Source organism: Haliotis cracherodii, unplaced genomic scaffold (genome assembly GCF_022045235.1).
Source record: "Haliotis cracherodii isolate W230 unplaced genomic scaffold, xgHalCrac1.p SCAF_17, whole genome shotgun sequence".
NCBI lineage: Eukaryota > Metazoa > Mollusca > Gastropoda > Lepetellida > Haliotidae > Haliotis > Haliotis cracherodii.
In genome coordinates, this window is record NW_027266272.1 from 2,931,519 (window position 1) to 2,951,595 (window position 20,077).

Genomic DNA, 20,077 nt, shown 5'->3' on the forward strand with positions numbered 1-20,077 from the left:
GTCCAGTTTCCCCCTTGCCCAACCAGGCTGGAATTCCTGGGCTCGATCGTAGCGCCACCAGTGGTTATTAAGAATTATGTCCCTTCTTAGCCTCTCCTATGGACCAATAAGATTCCACCTCTCGTGTCACTTGCATTTGCTTCATACAAAATGCCAGCGCCCAGTCCAGACGATCTGATCGATAATCAAGATCTATATTGTGATAAAACGGGTCTAACATAGCAAAGTGCATCAAATCACGTGAGCATCTTGATTAAAAACATGAAAAGAATTGGAAAATATCTGTTGACAACGAGTTTGTGGTGCACATGCTTTGTTAATCCTGCAATCGACCGAAATTTGCAGTGCAGTTTACGAACCGGATGTCGATTTCGTCGCGCGATTTTGATTGGACTATGCATAGACTCATTAGTCCAGCCGAACTGTAACTCCATAATACCAGTCTAGTTCGGCAAGGGTGGAAACTGGACTTTTATAGTCAGTTAACTCCCTTGCCTCGGGAAGATGTGACACACTATGTAATTTACTGCAATAGAACTGATATTATACACTGGACAATCGAGGTTTGGCAATACAGGCACTGTATTTTACACAGCATGTACATTTCACATACGTATACGACAATAACAGTAAACTTAAATAAGAATCCCCCCCCCCCCCCCCCCCGTATCGCAACTATACTACTCAAGAGAAGTTAAGGACCACCTGATATTTTCATATTACCATAGTTAATTTGTCATGGTTCATACTATGATATATTAACTGTGGTAATATGAACGAATAGGGTGGATACAACCATTTATCTCAATGCAAACACGTAATGGAATTGAAGATCGTTTGTACATTGCACAATTTGTATCAAGAAAATCACAGCAGTAAAGACATGCTGGCTTCTTGGCATTGTCTCGTCCTTATGGTTTATGCTACATAAAAGAAAGAAATTCCTTACTCTTGTCCTTATAAATAATCAGAGACTGTGTCGGAAGATAATCGGTGCGTTAAACAACAAATATACAAAACACAACATGGGTAACAGCAAGAGACGGAGAAACAATCCAGCTGAAAAATTAACTAAAAGCAGAAACCACGTTATCAGATACTTTAAAATAACCCCAAACTGACACTATAAACACACACACATTGGAATTTGGAAATAATTACTGTCAGCGCACTTACCGAAAACATAGAAATTGATATGTGGTAATGAGGTACCATTGCAATAATCTTGTCTGAGTTTGAATCCTCATTCATTCTGGTTAAGCTTCCAGCCACTTGTTACTTATCAAGATTCAAAATCAACGATGCGTTTTCAAACAGTTTCAGTATATATTAAAATGTTTAATTCCCACTTCACTAAGGCCCTGCATTTGATTCCCTGGTGCATGAGAACCCAAAGGTCTTGAGTTCAATTCCTGTTTCGCTCTGATTTCATATGAGTCTTGTTGTTTATTCGCCATACCCAAGCATCTGGGTTTCGCAAAAGTGGCAAACGTAAACAACTTGCATCGCTTCGGGCTTTAAAAAGTCCTACCACATTATGACATACCATGATGTAACTGAAATACTGTTCAAAGCGGCGTTTAACGCAATTCACCACTCACCGTGTCTGATGGTTGGAATGGTGAGTTTTGGAACAGCTTCCAGGAGTAGAATAACAGGAAGCCATCGAGCGATATTCAAAGGCTGGAAGACCTAAAGTACCACGTGACCTAATTACCCGACTTGAACTTCCTTTACGGCCATGACACCATTGTTATAAATTCCAGTTGACGTTTGTGTAGAAAAAATCAGTGACATTAAAAAAACACAATTATTTCAGCCTCGTTCGAGAATTAAGCAGCGCTTGTAATGATTGTTCGATGGCTACCATTAGTGCGACACCCACTGCATACGTTTCATTGCATACGTTTCATGTTAAAACATGTCTGATGAACCTTTCAAACTCTTGTATATTATGAAGTACAAAACATAACATACAATGACGACATTCAATATGACCATCAGACATTCCGGAAAAGTAAAATCAAATAGTAGATTTAAAATAGTAGATTTGAGTGACTTGATTGAGTTCGAATCCCATGGAAGCTTCCAGTACACACTTTAGCATACAATGACACGTATTGCATTCGGAAGATCAGTAGGTATTAGACAGTCCCCGATTCATTAAATGCTGATATTGATATTTCAGTCTCGTGGGATTTCACGATGTCTGCACCGAATGCCAGTGCCAGACGAAGACGTGTCCTCGATCCAGGCCTCATAGTATTGCATGTTATGCTTTTCCAACAAACACACTGCCTCCCATGAAAATGTTCAAATGATTGATCCATTCAGAGTCACGAACCTGACTTGTAGACCTCTTCACCAATTCTCAAATCTGATTTCAGCACCAAGAAGGTAATTTTGAATAACATTCGTTATTCGCTAAGCTGTTCCACCAAGCAGGCTTTCTCCCCATTAACTATATCGCTGCTACTGTATATCGGGGGTCTTTCTACGTCGTATTCCGTATATGGTGGAGGTTTCACTTGAGGGGTGTACGGCGGTAAATGTATAACCTCGCTCTGAACATCAGGACGCGTGCTCTTTTGTGGGGGCGTGGTCACATTGCCTGAAACAATATACATAACACTTCACTGACAAGATAGGAAATTGAAGTGAGTGTGTGAGTATGGTATTACGCCGCTTTTAGCAATATTCTAGCAATATCACTGCGGGGGACACCAGAAATTGGCTTAACACATTGTCGGGATTCGAACCCGGATCTTCCTTGTGACTAGCGAACGCTTTAACCACTAGGCTTTTCAACCGCCCCATAAACATTTGTTTGTGGATTCACGCCATTGATTCTATCCTGGAGGGTTCCACGTGGCAAGGGCAGATCACTCCATGCATACTTCTAAGGCCATTCGTCACCACTCGCTTTTGTTCGAAACCTAAAATAAAACCTCCTTTTGTTTTTCTCGGAATGGCGCGAGTTTGTCACGAATGTTCATGTCATGGCAAAATGACGCATGCGAAATCAACAAATAATATAAATCAATTCCGACCTATCGAACGTTGTCTATACTTACTTAGGGAGAGACACGCTGTATAGATTGATTGTTTTGGCAAGGTCGAAGAGTTCAAGATGGTCAATTTGGGAATATTATTGAAGCTACCAGCTGCACTATTAATAACCCTTAGAGACCTCACTCACAAACACCCCACTGAATATACTCCAAAGAAGTCTGAAGCACTACCATAACAGTTACAACAAAACAGACCCGTGAAGGCCGGGTTAGAATAGGTCTTCAGCAACCCTTGCTTGTCATGAGAGGCGACTATGCTTGTCGTAAGAGGCGACCAACGGGATCAGTCGGCCAAGCTCGCTGACTTGGTTGATGCATGTGATCGTATCCCAATTGTGTAGATCGATGCTCATGATGTCAATCACTGGATTGCCTGGTCCATACTCGATTATTTAAATGTTGCCGTCATATAGCTGGAATATGGCTGAGTGCGGCGTTAAACCAAACACAAACAACGACTCATCACTACCAATCCCACCCAGTCTGTCAGTGTGATCGTTCATAGCGCCATTCAACTGGCCTACAAAGAGGCGGTAGTCTCAGCATGACATTGGGAGTCCATTGGAATGGCTTAATATTCACGTGCATACAAATAACAGTCAGACTTTCCCCCAGTTGGGTCAATACGATCCTGACATAGCATAGGTGTGGGTAGATGAATTAATCTCGCTACTACATATCACTGAACAACAAACGACAGATTTCAAAGGAGCTTTCAGCGTGTGGTGACTTGTGAACTTCAAGCGAGTGTATGATCAGTTATGTTTGTGTTGGGACTTAATACATACAGCATCAGGTACTTAGCTCTTACATGCCCGCAGGTATATGCGACGGTGATCTAAGCGTGGGTGGCGAGTTATGGAAGGGAATACACAACACTGACACAGTATAGCGAAAGTATTTGTTTGCTGTTGTTAACGCCACACTCGGCATAATTCAAGCCAGTTGACGTCGGTCTGTGACTAGACAATCCAGTGATTGATATCATGAGGTTGGGGTACCAAGACAAGCAAGTAACTGCAACCGACAACTCGATCACTCAGTCGCCTCCTTCAACAAACAGGTTACTGGGGGAGAAGTTCTATCAGGGATGACGCACTAGGGTACGGAATGCGAATAGCGGCAATGACATGGCACTATATCATGTAAAACCTGTTTGGACTCTCGTCACCATGCGCCCTTTATCGTATCTGTCAGTTTATCTGTTGACATGTCAACAAAGAGCCATCAGAATACATGATTTGACTGCGTATTTACGAACAGAGAAGCCCCTATCGGAAAACAGGGCGGTCGGGTAGCCTAGTGGTTAAAACGTTCGCTCGTCACGCCGAGGACCCAGGTTCGATTCCCCACATGGGTACAATGTGTGAACCCATTTCTGGTGTCTCCCGCCGCGATATTGCTGGAATATTGCTGAAAGCGGCGTAAAGCCATACTCACTCTTTCGTAAAAAAGTTAGTTTGTTGTACGCCGATATCAGCAGGCTTCTATCTATATCACGGCGATCTGTAAATAATCGAATCTGGACCAGACAAACTAGTGATTGATATCATGAGCAACGTCCCATCCAACCACACGCAAGCCACAAATTCGCTTGATCCAATTTAGTCGCGTCTAAGGCAAGATTAAAGAACTGGACACTATTTTAAGCAGGGACTCCAAAGCACACAAGCCGTATTTATAGTCATGAGACCGTATGTTAGAAACAAACTCAACAACAGTACCTGGATGTAAGGATGAAACGAGGTTTTGGGAGTTCCAGGCGGACAGTGCCAGGAGCTTGTGGTAGATGTAGTTCCGTCTGATCCAGTAGATGCCGGCAGCGCAAAGCAACAACAGCAGTAGCACAGTCAACCTGCAAAATATATACACGTATTTAGAAAACATCTGAAGTCTACTGTTCACTGAACAGATGGAAAAAAAACACTGGTTACTTAAAATATCGCCGTTAACGCGTTGTTATTCCTTCAGACTGGGTAGAGGGACGTTGTTATATCTGGAGACTGGGTGGATGACGATGTTATATATGGAGACTGGGTGGAGGACGTTGTTATATCTGGAGACTGGGTGGAGGACGTTGTTATATCTGGAGACTGGGTGGAGGACGTTGTTATATGTGGAGACTGGGTGGAGGACGTTGTTATATCTGGAGACTGGGTGGAGGACGTTGTTATATCTGGAGACTGGGTGGATGACGATGTTACACATGGAGACTGGGTGGAGGACGTTGTTATATCTGGAGACTGGGTGGAGGACGTTGTTATATCTGGAGACTGGGTGGAGGACGTTGTTATATCTGGAGACTGGGTGGAGGACGTTGTTACATATGGAGACTGGGTGGAGGACGTTGTTATATCTGGAGACTGGGTGGAGGACGTTGTTATATATGGAGACTGGGTGGAGGACGTTGTTATATCTGGAGACTGGGCGGAGGACGTTGTTATATCTGGAGACTGGGCGGAGGACGTTGTTATATCTGGAGACTGGGTGGAGGACGTTGTTATATCTGGAGACTGGGTGGAGGACGTTGTTATATCTGGAGACTGGGTGGAGGACGTTGTTATATATGGAGACTGGGTGGAGGACGTTGTTATATCTGGAGACTGGGTGGAGGACGTTGTTATATCTGGAGACTGGGTGGAGGACGTTGTTATATATGGAGACTGGGTGGAGGACGTTGTTGTATCTGGAGACTGGGTGGAGGGACGTTGTTATATATGGAGACTGGGTGGAGGACGTTGTTATATCTGGAGACTGGGTGGAGGACGTTGTTATATGTGGAGACTGGGTGGAGGACGTTGTTATATATGGAGACTGGGTGGAGGGACGTTGTTATATATGGAGACTGGGTGGAGGACGTTGTTATGTATGGAGACTGTGTGGAGGGACGTTGTTATATATGGAGACTGGGTGGAGGACGTTGTTATATATGGAGACTGGGTGGGGACCGAACAAGGCCGGGTGTATGTGGATACTGAACAAGGCCGGGTGTATGTGGAGACTGAACAAGGCCGGGTGTATGTGGAGACTGAACAAGGCCGGGTCTATGTTGGGACTGAACGAGGCTGGGTGTATGTGGGGACTGAACAAGGCCGGGTGTATGTGGGGTGGGAACAAGGCCGGGTGTATGTTGGGACTGAACGAGGCCGGGTGTATGTGGGCACTGAACAAGGCCGGGTATATGTAGGGACTGAACAAGACCGGGTGTATGTAGGGACTGAACAAGGCCGGGTGTATGTGGAGACTGAATAAGGCCGGGTGTATGTGGGGACTGAACAAGGCTGGGTGTATGTTGGGACCGAACGAGGCCGGGTGTATGTTGGGACTGAACGAGACCGGGTGTATTTTGGGACTGAACAAGGCCGGGTGTATGTGAAGACTGAACAAGGCCGGGTGTATGTGGGGACTGAACGAGGCCAGGTGTATGTGGAGACTGAACAAGGCCAGGTGTATGTTGGGACTGAACAAGGCGGGGTGAATGTTGGGACTGAACAAGGCCGGGTGTATGTTGGGACTGAACAAGGCCGGGTGTATGTGGGGACTGAACGAGGCCGGGTGTATGTGGGGACTGAACGAGGCCGGGTGTATGTGGGGACTGAACAAGGCGGGGTGTATGTTGGGACGGAACGAGGCCGGGTGTATGTGGGGACTGAACAAGGCCGCGTGTATGTGGGGACTGAACGAGGCCGCGTGGATGTTGGGACTGAACGAGTCCGGGTGTATGTGGGGACTAAACGAGGCCGGGTGTATGGGGAGACTGAACAAGGCCGGGTGTATGTTGGGACTGAACAAGGCTGGGTGTATGTTGGGACTGAACGAGGCCGGGTGTATGTGGGGACTGAACAAGGCCGGGTATATGTTGGGACTGAACGAGGCCGGGTGTATGTGGGGACTGAACGAGGCTGGGTGTATGTGGGGACTGAATAAGGCCAGGTGTATGTGGGGACTGAACAAGGCCAGGTGTATGTTGGGACTGAACAAGGCCGGGTGTATGTTGGAACTGAACAAGGCCGGGTGTATGTGAAGACTGAACAAGGCCGGGTGTATGTGGGGACTGAACAAAGCCGGGTGTATGTGGTGACTGAACAAAGCCGGGTGTATGTGGAGACTGAACAAGGCCGGGTGTATGTTGGGACTGAACAAGGCCGGGTGTATGTGGGGACTGAACGAGTCCGGGTGTATGTGGGGACTGAACAAGGCCGGGTGTATGTTGGGACTGAACAAGGCCGGGTGTATGTGGGGACTGAACGAGTCCGGGTGTATGTGGGGACTGAACAAGGCCGGGTGTATGTGGGGACTGAACGAGGCCGGGTGTATGTTGGGACTGAACGATCCCGGATGTATGTGGAGTCTGAACAAGACCGGGTGTATTTGGGTACTGAACAAGACCGGGTGTATTTGGGTACTGAACGAGGCAAGGTGTAAATTGATACTGAACGAGCCCTGGTGTATGTGTGGAATCAACGTACCAGAAGTACCACAGCTTGTAGAAGGCTTGATCCAGGCTGCAGCATGTCTGACCACAACATATCTGGCTGTCTGCGCAGCTGCAACACGTGACAGATCACATGACAACTCCAACATGGTGTATATTGTCTCTACTTGATTGTTCACTGTAATGATACATGGGGCAAGGTATGTTTACCTTTCATTTACCCATTCGATTTTGCAATGCAACAGTAATCATTCGTCACCACGTATATTTTCCTTAACCTACGGTATTCGGCTTTTCCCGGAATGACACGAGTTGTTCACATTGCTGCGTTACTATTTGCATGGAATAAAAAATGGCTGTTCACGGGACATTGTACGAGCGCTTCAAACAGTTACTCACAAGAACACCTGGGTCCGCCCTTTGTTGCTGTGCCAGCATTGTTTCCCCTCAACCTGGCGGAGAAAACATCCAAGCTTTTCAAACAGGTAATGTCATTCGGGGACATGAATCAGGACGGTTGTAGTGAGTGAGTTTGGTTTAACGCCGCTTCGACCAGTATTTCAGTTTCGCCACGGCATATCAAGATAATGTCAAGATAATATGTTAAAACAATATGTCAAAACATTCAAGATAATATGTCAAAACATTCAAGATTATATGTCAAACAATGTCAAGATAATGTCAAACTATGCCAAGATAATGTCAAACAATGTCAAGATAATGTCAAACAATGTCAAGATAATGTCAAACTATGTCAAGATAATGTCAAACAATGTCAAGATAATGTCAAACAATGTCAAGATAATGCGAAACTATGTCAAGATTATGTCAAAACATGTCAAGATAATACGGGGGAAGGCCCCAATTGACGCAGACAGTGGACGTTTACCACTTTGGTTGCTCCTGTGTACACGGGCATTACGATGACAAACCAAGCTAGGATTCGAACCCGCAATCATGGCGCGCCGAAAGCATACAACTCTGCAGAGCGTATTGTGGTACCTTTGGCGGCTGGAGTCCGTACATCATTACCAGGTGGCTGGGATTCGATTCCATGATGAGAATACTGGCACGATTAAGGGTCGAACATCGGCACAGTAAACTTTGTCGCCACAGACCACCGTTCCACCGCGCCTACACTACGGCCATGTTCAAACCTGTGTGCAAGGCTTATGGTGAAGCACATTCATTATCCATCGCATATATCCTTTTCACTGACACATTACCCTGTGCTTTATCATTGACGTATTGAGGAAGGATCCTAGACTTGTAAAAGTCTTTAAGGCAATAATTATTAGCTTAAATCATAAATTTCCAGATTATGTAAATAATAAGAACATGTTGTCCAAATGGGAGACTGGAGTCCTTAGAATTTAGACTTGCCTATGAGGAGAATATAATTACTACATATCCATACGCCCCCCCCCCCCCCCCCCCCCCCCCCCTCCTTTTTTTCGAAAAAAATCTTTATTTCTGTATAAATTACCACCAAAGACAATAAATAGATCTTAATTGTGCATCCCCCCTTTTAAAAAAAGCTGTATCCGCCCATGATTTGGCATTTGAACCTACGATAATAAGATCCTGGCTTACGGACGCAACTCCGCGCAACGAATTGCGGCGTTTATGACGATCGGGGTATCCGTGCCCCAACCGGGATTTGAAGCCACAATCACAGATTTCTGCAACTCTGCACGGGGACTTGCGACACAGTAGATGACTATTCTGACCCCAGAACGAGAACATGATAGATATAAATAAGTCTTTCCATTTACAAAAAAAATAAGTGATAAACGTACCACAAGACTCAACGATACACGCCAGCCTCTTGACTGAACTTTCTAACCGTGGCACTCAGAGTCCGTTCATTCTTTGTTTAAATAGCTGTCAATCAAACAAGGGATCCCCAATAGAACTAACGTGTTCAGCTGTAATCAAGTCGCAGCTATTGACTGGAACAGCCAACGCGTGAAATTGACAAGTTACAGTTAATGATGGCAATATCCCTTGTCAATCATGGCAATATCACGCATCACTGAGATTCGGGGCTGGTTAACAAGTCCATGAAATAGTCTTTTCTGGTCAAGTGATAAATACTGTGAAGGAGAAAATATCAGTGCGTGCGTGTGCCTTTGTGTGCCTGTGTGAGAGAGAGAGAGAGAGAGAGAGAGAGAGAGAGAGAGAGAGAGAGAGAGAGAGAGAGAGAGAGAGAGATGGCTACTCGAAGGGAAACAGCCCAGATCAGTATGCCCAGTGACAAGTTATATATTTTTGTTTGTAAACCGGAAGCCAAATTACTTTCTCAAAGCATTCCATTGAACACATTATTTATAAACATGTACATGTATATGAAATAGTCGGTCCGTAATATGTGTGTGTGAGTTGGGTTTAAAGCCGCTTTTAGCAGTATTCCAGTTATATCGCGGCGTGTAAACTTAATGTGGGAGGAAAGCCCGAAGTGATGCAGGTCTCAGACGTTTACCACTTCGGTGAAACCCACGAGCACGGGCATGGTGCTGACAAACCTAGAAACATAGTCGAGGCGAACCGGGATTCGAACCCACAACCATAGGTTTCTGGCGTGCCCAAGGGACGCAACTCTGCACAGCGAATCGCGGCGCCTTAGACGACTAGGCCACCCGTCGGTCCGTAATAAGTTCTCTGTCCGTTCATTTAAGTCCTTTAAGACTATCTTAATGTAGTTTGTGATGACACACATATTTCGATGGGCTTTTTATATTAGCCCATATTGATATTGGCTCATGGACAGTCTTGCAACTTGAAGACACACACACACGCACGCACGCACGCATACACACACTGAATTCAAGGATCCTAATAAGGAAAGTGGACAACACGAATCGTGATTACGTAACGATCACGAATCAAGTCGTTGGTTTGATGAACAAACGCTGTAGCCTTATTTTGTGTCTAGGGTCCGGCATTTTATGACAACGGCCTGTAATAATCGAGTCTAGTTCAATGCTTGATGCTGTTAACAACGCCCCACGCTCGGGGTCCGATAACCAAGTCACCAAGCCTGACCGTCCGATCCGCGTAACGACAGGTACAGACGGATCTCACTGTACGAATCCATGTCACTAACATGTGGATTGGGTGGTTGCACTACCTTGCCTGGTTCGTTAGGATATACCCCGGTGGCGTTGATCGTTATACAATCTTTCCACTACTGATTTTTCTCGGCTGCAGATTTGAATATTTTCAGGCCGCCGTTAAAAAGACGGGATATTGCTGACTTATTGGGAACGATTCTGTCCAAGGAACATTACTAGGCCTTATGGGGAACTGGTAACCATTCTATTCTTGGCACGTCACTAGACGGCTTTATGGGGAACTGGGGACATGTTGTGTCCTCGGAACATTACTAGAAAGCCTTATTGGGAACTGGGGACCTATTCTGTCCTCGGAACATTACTAGAAGGCCTTATGGGGAACTGGGGATCTATTCTGCCCTCGGAACATTACTAGAAGGCCTTATGGGGAACTGGGGACCTATTCTGTCCTCGGAACATTACTAGAAGGCCTTGTGGGGAACTGGGGACCTATTCTGTCCTCGGAACGTTACTAGAAGGCCTTATGGGGAACTAATGACCTATTCTGTCCTCGGAACGTTACAGGAAGGCCTTATGGGGAACTGGGGACCTATTCTGTCCTCGGAACGTAACTCGAAGGCCTTATGGGGAACTGGGGACCCATTCTGTCCTCGGAACATTACTAGAAGGCCTTATGGGGAACTGGGGACCTATTCTGTCCTCGGAACATTACTAGAAGGCCTTGTGGGGAACTGGGGACCTATTCTGTCCCTCATTCCCTTCGCCGGGGTCAGGTGATCCAGAACAAGTCCATCCAGTCAGGAAATTCACAACTCACAGCTACAATATCTTGGTTGCAATATATTACAGACTGCTTGGTAAACTGGTGATGCAGAAAATAGAATATATTAATGTTCACGCAAGGCTAATTATCGTATTACTTTTAATTTGTTTGGTGGGTCATATGGTATAAAGCCATTAATATGCAATTAGATGTATTTATTATATCGGTGTTTTTTTCAATTACTAGTATTTGTTTGTTCTTTTCAAAACATATTTTTCTTAATCGGTTGATAGAAACGCTTGAACTGTCAGTGAGTGAATATGGACTTAAGTGCCTTTTAGCAATATTCGAGCAATATCACCGCGAGGACACTAGCAATGGGAGTAACAGTGTACCCATGTGAGGAATCGAACCCGGATCTTCGGCATGCCGTGCGAATACATTAACCACTGGGCTACCCAACCGCTCCTGCACATATATAGAGGCACTGAGAGTCGAAATAAGGAAGCTTCATACACTTTAGTGAATATTGTTTTTAGCCAGTACTCTTTGCCACGGCAAACTGGAAGTCACTGACTGTACAGTATGGAGGTTTTGAGTATTACCTTACATACAAACGTCCTCATTGGGAATTTCATTTGTCTTTGGCTATTTGTATTGTATGCCTATCCCTTTGTGTTCAGTCTAACCTGTTCAGTCAGGAGGGTGCCCCCAACTCCCAACACACACACACACCCCACCCTACCACATTTTGTACGCCCATGGCCTACCATGATCACAAGTTAATAAGTTGATGTGGGGCACGCACGCACGCAAGCACGCACACACACACACACACACACACACACACACACACACACATCCCCGGCCCACACCGGAAAACACCGACACACTTCTTCCACATTCCTGAGAAAAAACCCGTTGATCCCTTGCACCAATAAAAAAAATCCAGAAGCGTTGTTTCTGACCAGTTGGACCCTTAATCTTCAACTCAGTGGTGCAGCATACATTGTCAGGAGTCAAAGTTTGACTACACGCACGTGGTCGAATAACCTCGCTACGACCTTGTGTACAAACGAAGATATGTACACCCGAACTATGGACTCGAGCCATGCCTGAGGCTGCCAACCGATGTTTGGGATACGAGATTCATGTCTTTTTAGGGGGTGTTCGGGACTCAGCACCGTCGGGTGTGGGACGCAAATAAAATCGTATTTGGTACGCAGATTCAACATTTAAACAAAAATTAAATAATTTAAATAATGTACATTTTCTATATTTTTTCTGTCATTTAAAACTTCAAATCGCGTCATTTTCACAATGTTTTTGAGAGTTGTGTTAAGTAGTGTTCAGGATACAAGGATGAGCATTGAGATTCAGAGCGAAACTAGACTGTATTTGGGATTCAAGGGAGGGGGTTGGTATCCTCATGCCTAGACTGACAGTGACAGTCTTCATACCACAACATATGTATCAACCTCAATATCCCTTGTTCAGATCGACAACCCGCGCGGCTGAACTCAATATATCAGATGAGCTCACACAAAATGAAGGTCAACCAGGTCATAAATATACTGTGTTTTCAATGCAGAGCTAGGTCACCTGAGGATTAACGGCGCTAAATTGAATTTGGAACCGAACCCGCAGCGTTGGGTTTCAAATGTTATATTTAGCACCGGAATCGAATATCGAGAAGGCTGTGGTAAGTAGGCCCTGGATTGTTTTACACAGCTGCACCTGAACATCCGGGTCAAAATAGATATTTAGCAACCCATCCGTGTAGTACAAGGCGACTATGCTTGTGGTAAGCGGCAACTAACGGGATCGGTTGGTCAGGTTCGCAAACTGGGTTGATGCAATTGCGTGGATCGATTCTTATGATATCAATCACTGGATTGTCTGGTCCAGATTCAATTATTGACTGACCGACGTACTAATATTGCTGCGTGCTTCGTTTAACAACAAACAAACAGTTATACCGTTAAGTTTTAAGATTAGCAAACATAATTGGGTAGTGGTATATATTTTGCGTATCTTACGCAGATGCGTAGCTTATCTGGAGCACTTGTAAGTAATCGAGTTTGGGCCAGGTAAACCAGAGGTCAATAGCATGAGCAACGATCTCCTGTCATCGCGTACACGGTCAGGACACACAAAGAAACGGCCACCCCCACTCACGTTCACGTGTGAGATAAAAAAGGTTTAAGTTGAAAATGTAAAACCGCGAGTGAGAGAAAAGCGCAAGGGCCGTAGCCCCGAGGGCTTTTCCCAGCTCAAGGTTTTACATTTTCAACCGAAACCGAATAAAAGTGTTACATCCAACTTATGAACCGTCTAAATGCAAGAAATACCATTAAAATGTAAAAACAGAGATATACCTTATAGTGAAACAATACAGCATGTCGCGGTATAAAAACCACGATCAAAGCGTGCGAGAGTAAAAATCACGTGCAGCATGGACCAGCTGGAGTCATGACATGTAAAATTAAACAACTTCTCATCACCTGCCTCGGTGGATCAGTGGGTTACAGAACTTAACACGATATGTGAGGTTAAAGGTTCGATTCACGTCATGGCATTTTCAGGTAGAAAAATGTTTCTTTTAACCAATAAAAATAATAATATTGCGTTCAGGCCAATTCTTAAAACCTTGGTGTTACAATTGAAATGTAAAACCTCAAAGCAGGTTTAGAAGTGATCCCTTTCAGAACCTATGTTGAGAATTAAACCGCTTCAATACCTAGCTTTGGAAGATGAGCTTGTTACTAGGTTTACCCGAGGTTGTCAGGAACCTAATGCAATATTAAATGGGGTAACGCGGTGATAGGTTTATAATCGGGGTTTACAACTGGTTCCTACAATGGGGTTAGGGCCACGGGTTTCCCAGTCATCCGAGGCACCGCAATTCTCTGTGCAGAGTTGCATCCCTTGGGCACCCCAGAAACCTATGACCGTAGGTTCGTTTCCCGGTTTATGTTTCTAGGTTTGTCAGCACCATACCCGTGCTCGTGGATTTCTAACATGAACACACACACAAACACACACAAAAACACTATAATGGGGTTACACTGGTCATATTTCCCCAGCTCTCACAGTGTATCATTTACGGTAACAGGATATCGTAGGTTAGTGCCTTTCTTTAATTGTATGGTGAACAGCTGGTACACATGGCAGTTCTCGCTTCCTTTTAAATCAACAGAGGGATAAATACCTAACGCTTATATGTATGCATTCATAGGTTAAACGTTCAATCATAGCTGTAAGAAACCTTTAAATCATTAACGACTAATTAACAGTTTGAGAAATGATTTGAAATCTTTCTCTTTAAAAAAATATTATACACGGACCAAGAGCAACTGCCTGTGCACTATTATTTGAAAATATAAATTCTATTTGAAAAGGCATTTAGAATTGATGCACATAAGGAAACCTATATTATCAGGTGAAGGAGTAAGCATATACTCCGAAACGCTGTGTTACTCATAATAAAGAAGTTCACATCTATAAATTATCTTCCTTATACAGTGAACTACGGTTATAACGAACTCGAATGGACCACTAACTTTAGTTTGTTATAACCGTAGTTCGTTATAAGCATATATACCGCATAACTATAGCAAAAAAATCAGTTCGTTATATCCGTCAATTCGTAATAAGCGTGTTCGTTATGAACGTACTTTACTGTAAATAATATTATAGACCCAAATGACAAAAAAAAACCAAATACATTCGTTTTAATGGAATACTCGCGCATCTGTCAACAACAACAACACGACCTCAATGTAAGCATGAAAGCTTGTGATTACAAATGGCACCCTCATTTTTACAAACTCTATGTCCCGTGAAGATCCCGGTGAGAATAGGTTTTTAGCAACCCATGTTCGGGTGGTCAGGCTCACTGACTTGCATGTTTGATACATGTCATCGTATCCAAATTGCGTGGAACGATGCTCATGATATCAATCACTGGATTCCCTGGTCCAGACTCGATTGTTTACAGACCGTCGTACTCATAGAGCTGAGTGCGGCGTTAAACAACAAACAAACAAAAAAAACAACACACAAGCAAAATGTCCATATCTGCAAATGTTATGAAAACTGTCTGAGATAAATGATAACAAAATAATACTCACTATTTCGACAAGAACAGCTGAGAAGAGAATAATTATGTGGCTATCCATTCTCGTCACCTTGACATAGCTACAGTAGCGGCCCACCTCGTGTTGCTAGTCACCTCTACATATTCATGCACATAGCTGGGCCTAACCGCTAAATCGGTGGAATAATTCAAAGGGCGAGATATAGCATATATTCACGGCCTTGTGCCAGTATTCCAGTGTGAATAAGTGTGTCTAGTGGGGTGAAATCTAAACATTCACACAAACAGAGCGTCCTCCAGTTGTCTGTGAACTGCGGTTCGAGTGTGGAGTCGATATGGTAAAACACTTCGCGCAGTCTGTGGATGATATTACGTTGTGTTTACAGGTTAGCCGTCGAGGCAAATCGCCATCTCCCGTTCGCTCCGTGCATATCTTGCAAGCTTGTTCTTAATCTGACCCAGTCTCATCAAATGATTGACACATAACGCAAGAGATGTTCCTTTGCACCGGAACCTATTGAAGACGCCACAACTGATTTAAAACACGTTTGGGGCTGCTGCCTCAGTAACATGTGCCCTAAAACAGGATACGGATGTGTAATCTCAGAAATAGCGGGCACCTTGCTCTGCGCTTTTGGATCAATACGAACGCAGGCTTTGTAGTCACAATCCGATCACGTTCTAGATACAGTTTAGGCGGCTTCTCGATCCAGCTTCAAATGCATACGTGCGGAGTAGCACGTGTGAGTTGCATGGGTCATTACCTGGGTGTTCGGGATTTGAAGTATACGATCGCTTTGCTCGTAAAATCCCCTACACATGCCGTACAGCTACTAACACATGTGATGGATTTATCATTACAAGTTACGTTATGTTTGGTTTAATGTGGCCGTCGGTGGGACAGCCAGCGCATAACGTATATGACAGCTCGGGGTACAACGGGTACAGGTGTGACGCGGCCAGCAAGCGTCGTGACATAAAAAACTATGACGTCATTATGTCCATACCTCACGGAGAGCTGACGTGTATGGGTTTGTTTAGAACGGCTACATGCCAGTCGGTTTGGTATATTCTATGACGAGTTTGTTTGTTTGTTGTTTAACGCCGCACTTAGCAATATTCCAGGTATATGACAGCGGTCTGTAAATAATCGAGTCTGGACCAGGCAATCCAATGATAACAAAGTAGACACAATTTATGGATAACAACTTCTTTAATACTGTAAAGGCGACGTTTCGGTATAGATCCTTATACCGTCAACTTCTACGTAATGCTTATAAAAAAAATAATCAAATGATTGACATCATGAGCTTTGATCTTCGCAATTCGAATACGATGACATGCATCAACCAAGTCAGCGAGCCGACCAACCGATCCCGTGAGTCGCCTCTTACGACAAGCATGGGTTGCTGAAGACAAATTCTAACCGGATCTTCACGGGTGGACGAGTTATGATTTAAACAAATCACTAGACGATTATATAATTTGTTTGTTTGTTTTTTAACGACGCACTCAGATATATTCTAGCTGTCTATAAATAATCGAGTCTTGACCAGGCAATCCAGTGATTGACGTCTTAAGCGTCACCGATCTCCGGCATGGTGATACGGTGACATGCATCAACCAGTGGTTTATAGCATGGTCCACTCACTCCACTGATGTACGATGGCACACAAGTCAGGCCACACACTGAGACCACCCTATCCTCATATTAGTTGAAGTTAACAAGCTAGGGGCAGTTTTGTATTAAAACGCAAACTGAGGTGAGGTGAAATTGGTTTAACGTCGCGTCCAAGATTATTGCACTTATATAGCGACGTGCATGCACGTGTGTGTGTGTGTGTGTGTGTGTGTGTGTGTGTGTGTGTGTGTGGCTGCTTGTACTAGTCCGGACTGATGCCGATTTATAGTGCTAGCCCTAGTTCTATGGAGGTGTTCAAGATCTTTACGCAGGGAGTTATCGTATAGGAGTTCTATGGAGGTGTTCAAGATCTTTACGCAGGGAGTTATTGTATAGGACTTCTATGGAGGTGTTCCAGATCTTCACGCAGGGAGTTATCGTATAGGAGTTCTATGGAGGTGTTCCTGATCTTTACGCAGGGAGTTGTTGTATAGGAGTTCTATGGAGGTGTTCCTGATCTTTACGCAGGGAGTTATTGTATAGGAGTTCTATGAAGGTGTTCCAGATCTTCGCGTAGGGAGTTATTGTATAGGACTTCTATGGAGGTGTTCCAGATCTTCACGCAGGGAGTTATTGTATAGGAGTTCTATGGAGGTGTTCCTGATCTTTACGCAGGGAGTTGTTGTATAGGAGATCTATGGAGGTGTTCCTGATCTTCACGCAGGGAGTTATTGTATAGGAGTTATATGGAATTGTTCCTGATCTTCACGCAGGGAGTTATTGTATAGGAGTTCTATGGAGGTGTTCCTGATCTTCACGCAGGGAGTTATTGTATAGGAGTTCTATGGAGGTGTTCCAGATCTTCACGCAGGGAGTTATTGTATAGGAGTTCTATGGAGGTGTTCAAGATCTTCACGCAGGGAGTTATTGTATAGGAGTTCTATGGAGGTGTTCCTGATCTTCACGCAGGGAGTTATTGTATAGGACTTCTATGGAGGTGTTCCAGATCTTCACGCAGGGAGTTATTGTATAGGAGTTCTATGGAGGTGTTCCTGATCTTTACGCAGGGAGTTGTTGTATAGGAGATCTATGGAGGTGTTCCTGATCTTCACGCAGGGAGTTATTGTATAGGAGTTATATGGAATTGTTCCTGATCTTCACGCAGGGAGTTATTGTATAGGAGTTCTATGGAGGTGTTCCTGATTTTCACGCAGGGAGTTATTGTATAGGAGTTCTATGGAGGTGTTCCAGATCTTTCCGCAGGGAGTTATTGTATAGGAGTTCTATGAAGGTGTTCCAGATCTTCGCGCAGGGAATTATTGTATAGGAGTTCTATGGAGGTGTTCCTGATCTTCACGCAGGGAGTTATTGTATAGGAGTTCCATGGAGGTGTTCCAGATCTTTCCGCAGGGAGTTATTGTATAGGAGTTCTATGAAGGTGTTCCAGATCTTCGCGCAGGGAATTATTGTATAGGAGTTCTATGGAGGTGTTCCTGATCTTCACGCAGGGAGTTATTGTATAGGAGTTCTATGGAGGTGTTCCAGATCTTCATGCAGGGAGTTATTGTATAGGAGTTCTATGGAGGTGTTCCTGATCTTTACGCAGGGAGTTATTGTATAGGAGTTCTATGGAGGTGTTCCAGATCTTTACGCAGGGAGTTATTGTATAGGAGTTCTATGGAGGTGTTCCTGATCTTCACGCAGGGAGTTATTGTATAGGAGTTCTATGGAGGTGTTCCAGATCTTCACGCAGGGAGTTATTGTATAGGAGTTCTATGAAGATGTTCCAGATCTTCGCGCAGGGAGTTATTGTATAGGAGTTCTATGGAGGTGTTCAAGATCTTCACGCAGGGAGTTATTGTATAGGAGTTCTATGGAGGTGTTCCTGATCTTCACGCAGGGAGTTATTGTATAGGAGTTCTATGGAGGTGTTCCAGATCTTCACGCAGGGAGTTATTGTATAGGACTTCTATGGAGGTGTTCCTGATCTTCACGCAGGGAGTTATCGTCTAGGAGTTCTCTGGAGGTGTTCCTGATCTTCACGCAGGGAGTTATCGTATAGGAGTTCTATGGAGGTGTTCCAGATCTTCACGCAGGGAGTTATTGTATAGGAGTTCTATGGAGGTGTTCCAGATCTTCACGCAGGGAGTTTTTGTATAGGAGTTCTATGGAGGTGTTCCAGATCTTCACACAGGGAGTTATTGTATATGAGTTCCATGGAGGCGTTCCAGATCTTTACGTAGGGAGTTATTGTATAGGAGTGTTAAAAAATCAATTTTAATGAGATTTCATTTTCTGAATCACCAAATGTCACGAAGTCTATCATTGTGGGTTTGAATCCCAGTTCGCTCCGACTGTTTCTATATTTGTCTTCATCATTCCCGGGTTCGCGGGTTACACTAAAGCGGTGAACGTCTGAGAGCCGCATCACTTCGGGCTTTATGCAGTGATGTATCTGGAATGCTGTTACACACGGCGTCAAACCCTACGCACTGTCATGAATATATGTAACTGCTATCTCAATATAGCACGTACTGATTGTTCAGCTTAATAGGCCTCTTACAAGTAATTACTGCATCATTCTAGTCAAAGTCTATTTCATAATGATATCCCGTGACTGTATAACATCGTTTGTCATAAATATCCAGTTTTTGTTAAGAGCGAGTGAACGCGTTTCAACATATCTAGTGTGCGTTCGTCAAACAATATACAGCGGAAACTAATTATGGAAAATAAGTATGGTATGACGTCATGTGCATCTGCTTATCATTGCTTCATTACACACATAATGCATGATATACATCCATGAATAATAAAGAAATATCTGAAGTTCGGTTTGTTATGGTTTTTAGACAAGAAGGTGTCTAGAGTTAATACACATGTACTTTTACTTTCAATACCTCCCTTGAAAATATATTTGAGTTCAGTGACGACAAGAATGGGTGGGGAGGTCTGTACATTTCCCAAACATCGATGACTTGAAACACATGCGAGCGAACACTATCAGTTATGCG

General features: G+C 44.1%; 1 protein-coding gene across 1 annotated transcript; it reads right to left on the minus strand.

Annotated features, from left to right (window-relative positions):
- Positions 1-669: 669 nt before the first annotated feature.
- On the minus strand, positions 670-16,066 carry LOC139464234 (uncharacterized). Its single transcript, XM_071245756.1, has 5 exons — positions 15,477-16,066; positions 7,906-7,958; positions 7,541-7,618; positions 4,796-4,926; positions 670-2,611 (listed from the first exon to the last, which is right to left on the minus strand). Exons 1-5 carry the CDS (start codon positions 15,522-15,524, stop codon positions 2,418-2,420), a joined length of 504 nt encoding a protein of 167 aa, XP_071101857.1. The 5' UTR covers positions 15,525-16,066; the 3' UTR covers positions 670-2,417.
- Positions 16,067-20,077: the final 4,011 nt, after the last annotated feature.